The sequence below is a fragment of the Geospiza fortis genome, unplaced genomic scaffold (assembly GCF_000277835.1).
Source record: "Geospiza fortis unplaced genomic scaffold, GeoFor_1.0 scaffold145, whole genome shotgun sequence".
NCBI classification, from domain to species: Eukaryota; Metazoa; Chordata; class Aves; order Passeriformes; family Thraupidae; genus Geospiza; species Geospiza fortis.
In genome coordinates, this window is record NW_005054362.1 from 1884 (window position 1) to 12590 (window position 10707).

General features: G+C 45.5%; 1 protein-coding gene across 1 annotated transcript in view; it reads right to left on the reverse strand.

The window, feature by feature from the left end:
- Positions 1-4881: 4881 nt before the first annotated feature.
- The window catches only part of MMP17 (matrix metallopeptidase 17), a 22253-nt gene continuing 16427 nt past the window's right edge, over positions 4882-10707 (reverse strand). The window contains exons 8-10 of the mRNA XM_031059493.1: positions 9762-9914; positions 7365-7622; positions 4882-5861 (exon numbers count right to left, since the gene is read on the reverse strand). Coding sequence (XP_030915353.1) covers positions 5536-5861; positions 7365-7622; positions 9762-9914 — 737 coding nt within the window. The 3' untranslated portion in view covers positions 4882-5535. The remainder of the gene's footprint in view (positions 5862-7364; positions 7623-9761; positions 9915-10707) is intronic.

Consider the following 10707-nt stretch of genomic DNA (forward strand, 5'->3'; position numbering starts at 1 on the left):
TTTCTTAGCCAGTAGTTAGCTTTTTGCTTTATTTTTGTGGTATCAGTATTTTATTGTTTAAAAAATTGCTTCAAAATAACTTCAGTGGTTGGCCACCAGTACCTTGTTCAGATTTGCCTATTTGCTTGTAGCTCAAATGTTTACGTATTGTTTATCATTCTATTTAAGAAACTGCTGCCCAGTCAACTAATAACTGAGTATCTATCTGTCTAGGACGTAGGGAGAGGATTTAGGGAATGTCTTTGTTTTCAGAAAAAAGTTCCAGTGTAGTGTCTAAATAGAGGAAAAGGGGGTGAACACTCGGGGTTCTGATGCCATTGGGGCACCCCAAGGTTCCCAGGAGAGGGAGCCCCACTGCGGTGCTGGAGCAGGTACGTTATCATGTAATATAGAACAAATTATAAATATAAATATGAAAATTATAAATATAAAAGTATTTTTTAAAATAGTTAAATAAAGCCGGTTTTTTATTTGTCAATAGGCAGGGTTTTGGTTATAAAAATTATAAATACAAATAATATAAATGTAGAAATCTAAGTCGAGAAATATATCATAAATACATACAGATAAAGATTAAAAATATAAGAAAAAATCATTTGTAGCAGTAGATATGATACATAATATAAATAATAATTTAAATACATTTCTAGAATTTTATACTATAAATACAAATGTGAATATAATTATACAAAGTATAAAAATATTTCAATATCGTTTAAAAGAAGGTGGTTTTTTGTATTTATTTGGTTAGACACGGGGTTTTTATTTGGAATAATAGAAGTATTATAGAAATATAAAGCCACACCGAGCCGCCTGCTCTCGTGCGCGCTAATTAGCGCGAGTGCGGTCACAGCCTAATGAGCTCCTGTCGCACCCCGTGCTCCCGGTCGTGTCCGTGCGATGGCCGGGCCGCCCGGCCATCTTATGCTTCCCCCACCAAAAGGGAGTCCTGACCCAGCACCCCACTTTCATCCCTTTCATCCCCTCTGTGGGTCAGAGCCTTCTACTTATCTCTTGGTCATCTGGGGATGCTGGTTCATGTCAGGTGCGAAGGAAGGCCGCCTCGCCAGCTGGAAAGTTCCTGCTGTCACCTGGCTGTTGTTGCTTAGACAGTTATATTAAGGAAAACCAAACATCAATGCCTGATCTCAGCAGCACATTGGCCAAAACCCCACAAGTCTGCTACTCACCATGCTCCTAGGTAGGCCCGGCTCCTTGGGTTGCATGCTTCAGCTGCGCTCAAAGGCCAACGCCATCATTGCAAGGTATGCCTGGGTTAAGAGGACAGGAGGTGATGTGGCGTTGCTGAAAACTGAGCTGACCCTCGCTCCTCCTCCCTACTTCCCCGACTCACCGCAACTCCTCGGCGGTTCCTGACAGCTACCCAGAAGACAGGGCTCGCGAGAGCGGCAAACTCAGTCCATCGGCCCGTTGGGGATGGGAGCTTGGCGTGCTCCAAGCGTGCTCTGCTAATTTTTAAATCTGTCCCAAGAATTTCTAACCTGCTACTCTCCTATCATCTCATCTCCAGGCCATGGCCCCCAACTTATCTTTTGGATGACCGGTGATGTGAATCCCCATTGGACCTGAAATGAGTATGCCTCAGAAGGCAGCATGATCGCCTGTTAGCCTCTTAGTCAGCTACAATAAAGAACATCAAAATCAATGTTCAAGTTTAGTGTTATGCGGGCCAAATCCCATCAAGTCAGCTACTTATCCTCTCCTTAGTGTGCCTGGATCCCCAAGTCTCCAGCTTCATCCTGAGTCCAAGGATATGGCTGTTATTGTGCGTGACACCTGGGTTAGAGAGAGGCAAAGTTACATGACATTTCTGTGAGCGCAGTGGATGAGCCCCTGTTCTGTAAGACATGTGAATGCCTCTGCTATGCTTGCGAAAAGCCTTGTGAAAAGATGCAGAACTCAAGTCAACACTATTTCTCACTCTGCTGCCTTCAAAACCCCCCACAATATCTCTTAACCAGGTGCCCTACTCACTCCCTCTTTCTCCTAGTCACAAGCCTCAACTCATCTGAAGCCTCAATCTCAAACATCATCTTCGACAGAGGGTAGATCTATTTTATGACACAATGAATCTGCTGAAAATCTCTGAAGTGTTGTACTTGACACAACCTGGATTTTCAGGAAGTTGCACTCTTCCTAAAAAGAAAAAACAAAAAACCAAACAAGAACAAAACGAGAAACTACAAAAGCACCTTAACGCCCCTGAACACACAACCCTAAATCATGAACTTAAATACTCCCTGTGTTCAATGCTTTACAGTGTTTTCCAAACCTCTGGTGCTTTAGATACCCAAAAGCACGTGCTGAAAACAAGCTGTGATAAGCTGAAAGAGCTTCTGCACTGAAATGAGAGGAGAGCTCTTATCCCAGCTGATCCCAGAGAGGGAATGAAGCCCCTTAGCAAAGGCTGGGGTTAATATACCCCTGACTGTGCCCGCCTCTCATTCCCACGATGCCCAGGAAAAGGGAGGGGGGCAAATCCCACCAAGTATAAAAGCCCTCAGAGGCATAGTAACTGTTTGGCTCCTCTGACTTAAATTCAAGGGAGTAAAGGGCTCAATATTGAAGAATACTCTTCAGCAAAATTACTGTATTTTCTTTTTCGCTGCAACAGCTTTGAGCAAAAGGGCAGAAAACTAGTAAGAAATAAAATTTTATGTTTTGGCAGTATAGCTAGATAAGTTGGATAGTTTATTGTTGACTTAAATAATTATTCTTTAGTGATTACTAAGTGGTGCTCCACATGTGACTAAGTAGGGTGGAGAAGAATAGTAATGATATGAATGGTGTAAGTCTCATTAGGGCCTCGAATTAGGGCTATCTACATTATAAATGAAAATAAGCATTCTTTTGGTTTTGGGAATCCTGCCCATATAAGAGATCTGAAAAATTGTACTTTGCAGTTTGATATTTTGAAATGGCGTAATTGTGATATTTTGGAAATTGATAATCTGGTATTTTGAAATAGAATTACTTTTGTATTTTAGAACTTAGTATTCTGGTATTTTGATACGGGGTTATTTTTGTGCATCTGAACTTGTTATTCTGGTATTTTGAAACTAGACTACTTTGGTATTTTGGAACTTGGGTTAGGTTAAAGTTCTGGTATTTTAAATCTGAGAGCTGCTTTGGTACCTTGAAATTGGGTTTCCTATTATTTTGAAACTAGGTTGTTCTGGTATTTTGAAATGCAGTTTTTTATAGGCTGGTTTGTTTGGTATTTTTGTAGGCCAAGTTTTTAGTATTTTTTTTGGCTGGGAGTTTGGTATTTTTGTAAGCTGGGCTTTTAACATTGTTGTAACCTGTGGGTTTGTTATTTGATAACCTGTGACTGCCAGGGGTTTGGTGTACCCAAATTCAGTGTCCTGGTTTCATTTAACTTCTTCCACTACAATTAACCTGGCAGGGGAACTATTAAATTGCAGGATATACTACGCAATGCTTCCTGAAATAGATACAAATTCCAGCTACAGCAAAGCCCACCACCACATTTAGAAACCCTTCAGCAAAAACGCTGGAAAAGCAAGGCTGATGTCTGGTGACCTGGAGGTCCAGAAGATTGAGGGAAACATGGGGAATGAGCAGACAGTGAACAGCTTGCACTGCTTTTCCTTTTAACTGCTACTGCAAGTAGCTTCCCTGCAATTTCATGTCCAGCGTGTCTCTTCCAAGCTCAACAGACGAACAATCGAGTACTCCAGGACTGAAGAGAGGGTGTCTTCTGCTACTTGGCTACAGCTCCAAGAGGAATCTGTAACATGCTGATGTTTAGACTAAAGGACTAAAAGCTGTGTCTTCATGACTGAAGAGAAAGAAATGCAATGGGAATCAATCAAAGGAACTTCACATCTCCCACAGCCCCAGCAACCTCTACTTGGCTCGGCTGGCAGAGGCGGGATGGGGAGCTGCTCTGAACAACAGAGGCAGCTTCACTCAGCAGAGGGAGCTGTATGCCTGAGATTTTTTTGCTTGTATGTTTTTAAAGGCTATTTAGTGGTTTAATGGGACGTTTCATTGAGTCATGACCCATAAAATCACATTACAGCACACCTGAGAGTGCTTGGGACTATTCAAAAATGCAAATAACAGAGGCAAACTCAAGGTGACCCCCTCTTTCTGTCAGGATGCAACTGTGCACTTTTCCAGCCTTTCCTGCTGTGCCACAGAGGGCTTTGTGTTACACCTAGCACCAGGGCCACTGGAGCAGCCTTGGGTCCTGCAGTGACAATGGCTGCTCCATGTCTCCCCAAGAAGCTGGCCTCGGCAAGGCAGCAAAAGACATTTGTGCAGGAGCTTTGCAGAAGCAGGGTAGAGAAGACTGTGTCCCAGTGGTCTCCGCCCATGACAATAGCACCTTGACAACAGCAGACTTGAGGACCCTGGCTTCTTTGACATCTCATCCAAGTTTTCACTCACTATTTTCAAGGACTCTCAAATGCCCAAATCATACCACAGAAAATTGATAAAGGTGAGGAATAAATACAAACAGGAGCATCCTAAGGCAGCACTTGACCCTGGCTTCTGCATTCCAAACTCCTGTCAGGAGGCATCAAAAGGAATTTGAGCTGACCGTACAGCATCTTCCCTGCTCCAGCCCATTGTGTGCTACCCTGGCAGCACAGCCAGGTATGCCAGAGTCACAAACAAATGCAATCTTGATTCTTCCCAAAACATAAGGCCAACCAGACACAGGATTTCTGTGAGACCGGGAGTTTGTGTGCACAGATTAGTCTGGGGCAGTGGTTGCAACTGCATCTCATTTGGCTGCATTGCCCTCATCCAGAGGCAAGGCTCCTACGAGCCTCAGCCAACAGTACCTTGCTGCAGGTATCAGGCTTGATCTGGCACAGGACTGGGAGATCTCCATGTAGGCGGCCAAGGTTTATTAGAGAAATTGTTAAATTACAATGACTCATATACAAAGATAAGCTGCAGCGCCTTCTGAAAGGCAAAGGTGTTTCTGACCCATAGAAACTGATACAGGTTACCCAGACCAGTGACTACAGCAGGCGTGACAGTAAATAATGATAACCTTGCAGTTAATCTTAGTGGAGTCACGGTTTCTTCTACCTAGTACATCCAATGGGATGTGTACATTGTCTCAGTACACAACTACTACCTCCTGCTGGCTGCCTTTCTGTCGCCATCTATCTCAGCAGCATCTCTTCTGTCCCCACTCCATCCCGCTAGCCCGCCCCTCCCTTGTTTGCTGTGTTTAAACATCCAGAGCAACACATCTCTATGAAGCATTTCTAAATTCAACATAAGGCTGCTCTTATCTTTAACTGGATGGGGGAATAAGAAGATGCAGAACTCAACTCTGTTATTAGACCTTTAAACTAAAATTAAGAAGAAAGAAAATCCCAAAACAAAATCACTGTTCATTTCTCATGGAGAATTCAAACCTTTCACTGGCATGTTCTTAGGAATGTTTTTTTTCTGCTTGCAACAGTTAGCAATCACGGAGCTGTATCCTGGAGCACCATGGTGTTGTCCTGCTGGTGAGATGAGCCGTCAGAGGGCCACACAGACCAGTGCTGCTGTCCACACAGCCAGCACGAGGCTGACAGTCAGTCTCGGTATGGGGTGAGGGCGCAGGGATGGGGTGCCCGAGGTGCAGGAGCAGACCTCGTAACGGTTCTTCGAGCGGCTCTCGTCGTGCTGTCCCGGCCTGGAGCGCGCCCCAGTCCTGCTGCTCCCAGCTGCCTCGGGGGCGTCAGCCTGCATGTCACTGCACACCAGCCAGTCCCTGGCGATGGACTGTGGGTACCCGGGCTGCACCTCCAGATCACTGTCCAGCACCTTCCAGTACTCCTTGCCCTTGAAGAAGTAACTTGCACCTGCAAAGAGACCAAAACCCAAACACGAGGTGAGTGGCAGTGGATGGCATCCCACAGAAAGGTCAAAGGAGCACTTGGAGCAGCAGAGGAGCGTTCCCACCCCAGCTGAGGCCCGGGGAGCAGAGGCGCATGAGATTGCTACCCTGGTTTTTTAAGATTTTCTAGGCCTTCTGATATTGACATTCTTGTGGTGAACTTTCTCAGACACTTTCTGTAAATAACTGATCGTTTTGTCTTCTTTTATAGAGGAGGAGAAAGTTGATGGACTGTTGGTTTGACCAGTGTCATTGGAGAGGTGTCACTATCACCCTCCAATCCGCTGTCACTTTTGGAAAACTATAAATGTTGGAGTCAGGAAAATAAACGCTCTCTTTCTTCCTTCACCTTGAGAAGGTAGTGTGCTTGCGTTCTTTCATGTCATATAGTGACATGAGATATCACTGCTTGTTGTCAATATCCCCTCTTGCTGCAGGAGGGATGCTCCAGAAGGGAAAGTAACTCTGTGCCTGCGCAGGATCTCTCACCTCAGCCAGGAGCCACCAGCAGTTGGAGGTGGATGGTGAGCTGTTGCCTCTTCTGTCCTGAGTCCTGGAGCAGCTATGCCTCCCAGAACTTGTGGGTGTGTAGGGTCGAGGCCCTGTGAACCCACAGCTGGACACATCATGCACTACTCTCCCTCTCGTAATCGGGCATGGTAAAGCTGGAGACCCCATTATTCATTAATGACTTAACGTGTGTGCTGCTGACCCTAGGATCAGAAAAATAACCTGAGCCTGACAGGGCCCTGGGAACCTTCTGCTTTCAGGTGCACATTTTCCACTCTGAACTGGGAGGCTGTGAATTCTCTAAGCAGGCCCCATGCTCAGGAGGACTCCTACCTATGGGAATGTCACTCAATAGCTTTGGAAATTCAGCTTGAAAAGTCTCTGGAAGTAGCCTTCCTCTCTGCCTGGTTTAATGATGGCTATTACACTGTTAGGTCACCAGTAAATAAACCCTGTAAGTACCACTTCATTGTGAGGTGAATAGCTGATTGTGACAAAATTTTTGTGGTCTTTTCAGGGGAAAAAAACCACTGAGAAATCTCATCAGAAAATAAGTTGTAACTCTGGGAAAACATTTTTAAAACTATTTTCTGTCTGCATCCTCATATATGCACCTAAAAATCCAATGACAACAAGACCGGCGAGAACCAAATCAGCCCATAATAGGATAAAAATCACTGCAAAACAGTGACATCGCATGTCAACTGTGTTCTCTTAATGAAGCGCAATAATTATCCCCCCACCTTATTTTTGGTGCCTGTTTAAAATTACAAAGTCCTCTAGTGAGCAGTATGGGGAGCTCTGGCTGGAATCACACCTCTCTCTTCAGCTTCCAGTCACCAGGAACATCCCATCAGGGGCTCAGCGTTTGTGTTGCCAGGCAGGGTAGAAGGGGCTACAGCTCAATAGAGCACCGATTTTCTTTGCTGTGCTATTTTAAACTGCCATATGGACTCACCATCTGACCACCTCATGGCATCATCTAAAGGGTTGGGTATTCCCTTCCATGGGATGGCCTCTGAAGGATAGCCGGGATCCATCCTCCGCTCATGGTCATCGTAGCACCAGTAGAGATTGTCCTTAAAGAAATAAGTCTTGTCATTGTGAGCCCAGGAAAAAGCAGCGTCGACTCCTCCCAGGGGCAGGCCGAAGTCCGAAATGGGCCGTGGGTACCCTTCTTCCACATTGTTATCTTTGAAGACCCAGTATCTGTCTCCTGTGGAAAGGAAACAAGCACAGAATAAAATCACATTTGTTTCGCAGCCTAAACCAGTATTTCCCCACAGATGAGATGAGCTCATGTTTTGTTATCTACTGTGGTGACAAAGTCTCAGGGCTGAGCTCTGGGCATTTAAGGGCGGGAATAGGAAGGGGTCAGCCCATAGGGGAACCTGTGGCTTTGAACAGCTGCTTCTTTGTGTCAGGCTGTCCATGCACATAGCCCCGCTTTGCTGCTGAAAGCATGACTGTCCCAGGATATGAACACACTAACAGCATCAGCAAAGCTGTTCACTTTTATGTATTTGATGGAGGCATTTGGTTTTCTGCCTCTTGGATTTTTGCCTGATAACCAAAGAAACAAAGCAGCTTTTGTGGGCAAACTGGCTCCTGAGAAGCCAAGCGTGGTCCACTTTGGAAGAGAAATTGCCACTTTCTAGGGCCAGATGGGCTGAGAGACCTGTGCATTATGAGGATGTACAGGGACTGGATACATCCCATACAAGCAGCTCAGTGCTCTTCAAGGGTCTTACACAGCTGCCCCCTTGGCCTGACCTTGGGAAGGATAGAGCAAGCAAATTAACCCAGATGTCTCAATTTCTTCATAGTTCTCTAACCACTGGAATAGTCCTTCTTCTTTTACAACACCTATTTAGGAACCTGCAATGCCCTTTTGGGTATCGCATAGCCTATTTTAAGGATCAGAGTTTTTCCTCCCTTGGTTTTCTAGAATATCTGAAGGGGCCCTTAAATGCATGCCCATGTATCAGCAGCAGGACCTTAGAGGTCAAGGTAATTTGTGTTCTTTGGTTTCAGTCCAGGGATTAATGAAATAGAGATGGAGGGAGAGAATGAGTCATATTTTATAGCTGGAAAGAAAATTCTGAGTTTATGTTGGGAACTAGGCAGGACTAACATACACAGAGAATGCATGTCTTGGAACAAGATGCCAGCTGTGGCACATCTGGAATTTCAGCCTCCTTAGCAGCTGAGAGGAGCCCCTGGACCTGTGCTCTTGGTCGGTTGTCTGTTCATCCCCAGCAGAGAGAGAAGGAAGTGACTGATGATTGCTGTGGTCTGCAGACATGACTGGGAGAGTCTAGAGCCAGGCATAAGGGATGGCACACCCCTTAAGCTGGCCCCATTCCCTCTGGGAAAGCAGAGCAGGGCAGGCTGCCTGAGGCAGCTGGACACACATGGCAGAGCCTTCCATATGCTGTTCCATGAAGAGATGCGGGGCTCAGCATGGCTCTGCTCTCAGCTGCGGCAGTCCAGGAGGGTGTCAGCTACACTTGGAAAGGCCTTCGGCAAGCTTAGGGGCTTGTGTGGAACATGAGCCATCTCTCTGGCCTGGCTGGGGGAACTGAAAGCAAATTATTGCTTCCAGAAGCGCTTGGTTCAGCATTTCTGAAACCGGTAATTGCACCATGTTTCAAGCAGAACAGTCAGAAGACAAAAAGTAGTTTCCAAACAGGAAGAATGGAGAGCTGGGATGTGTTTAGCACTTCAAGTGCACAACCTCGGTGAAACAAAGAGTCTTGCCAGGGTCTTGGGTGACACTGAGTGCATGGGTGGCATCTAACCAGCACAGGTAGATGGTCTGTGGGGGACTCAGACATTTGTATAGAAACCAAGAGGTAAACTGTTCCTCCAGCTCTTCTGAAATATAAGCTTGCAAGTTTTTTTAAATTAAAAGAGAGAATGATACTACTAATTTTAAGAAAAAACCACAGTAACAGAAATATAATTATTAAAACCGAAGGTCTTCAGTTTCATTTATATTTCCTCTCTGACTATTTCTTTTCTCAGCAACACACACTGAAAAGAGAAAAGGTGAAAGGAGGAACACAGCACCTTTGAGCGTGCGTAGGGGTGGTTTTTGCTTATGTTTCATTCTTGAAAAGCTCTTGAAAAGATTTTTGTTACATTTGGCTGAACTTTATCTTCAATGATATTTCCCTCATTTTCTGGGGAACGTGACCATTACCTTTTGCTTGCCCTCCCTGCCAGCTCATTTCTTCTGGCCTTGCTCATGGACAACAGGATTCAGACTGGCACTTGAGATGCTTAACATGTGGCACTGGTGTCTCCTGCCTAGCACCACATTCTATACCTCCAGCATCATGTTTGCTCTCACCTTTGAAGAAGACAATCTTGTGGTCGCTGGTTCTCTCGTAGACTGCGTCTAGGCTCTCCAGGTTGAGCGGCAAGCCCCGCCAGAAACGGTGAATCTGAGCCGGCTGGAGGGAGACCAAGTGCTTATTGCGAGTCAGTCTCCAGAAGTACTTGCCTGGAGGGACAGACTGGACATTACTGAACCACACTCAACCCACCTTCCCTGGGGGGGTGAGTGTCAGGTGGGCGGCAGCAGCAGGAAGCAAAGCATGTGAGATGGGAGCCATGATTTAGAGCCATCCTGCTTTCCAGCAGCAGCTGCGACTGCTTTCTATTTTTAGCAGTCATTAGAAGAAATCCCTTTCTTTTTTTGGATTAAAATAATCATCTGGACATTGTGCTGGAGCTGTTATACTCCTGGCCACAGCATGAGGCTGTGCCGCTGAGCCAGGGCAGGAGAGAGGAGCCTTTCATCTCCTCCCTCCCTCTCTGCTCAGGACCTCCTGCAAGCTGGTGGGACCAGGCACCGACAGCCTTAAGCAAGAACTTCCAAAAAAACATCCCTCTTCCTCCTCTCCTGGATCAGCCACAACTTCCTGCACACAGGATGTCCAGCTGCTTTAATGTTTGGAAATGTCTGGTATGTTACAGTGAAACACAGAAATACCAGATGGGTTGTTTTGTAATGAAGAAAAGGAGTGAGAAAATAAAGGAGGAGGAAAACATCTGAATAGATCTGGAAGGCTTGAGTTAAGGGGAAGGAGGCAGTTAAGGACTTCGATACCATCTAGAGCTGCAGGATACTAAGCAGAGACTGCAGTCCTGTGGAGCTTCCAGGATGAACGTACTGGTGGTACCAGCAAATGCACTTCAACACCTGCAGCAGCACTGCCCCAACTAGTAAAGAGTATTTTGAGGATTTCTGAAATATTTTGGATGGCGTAAAAGAAACAGATTTATCCTTTTTA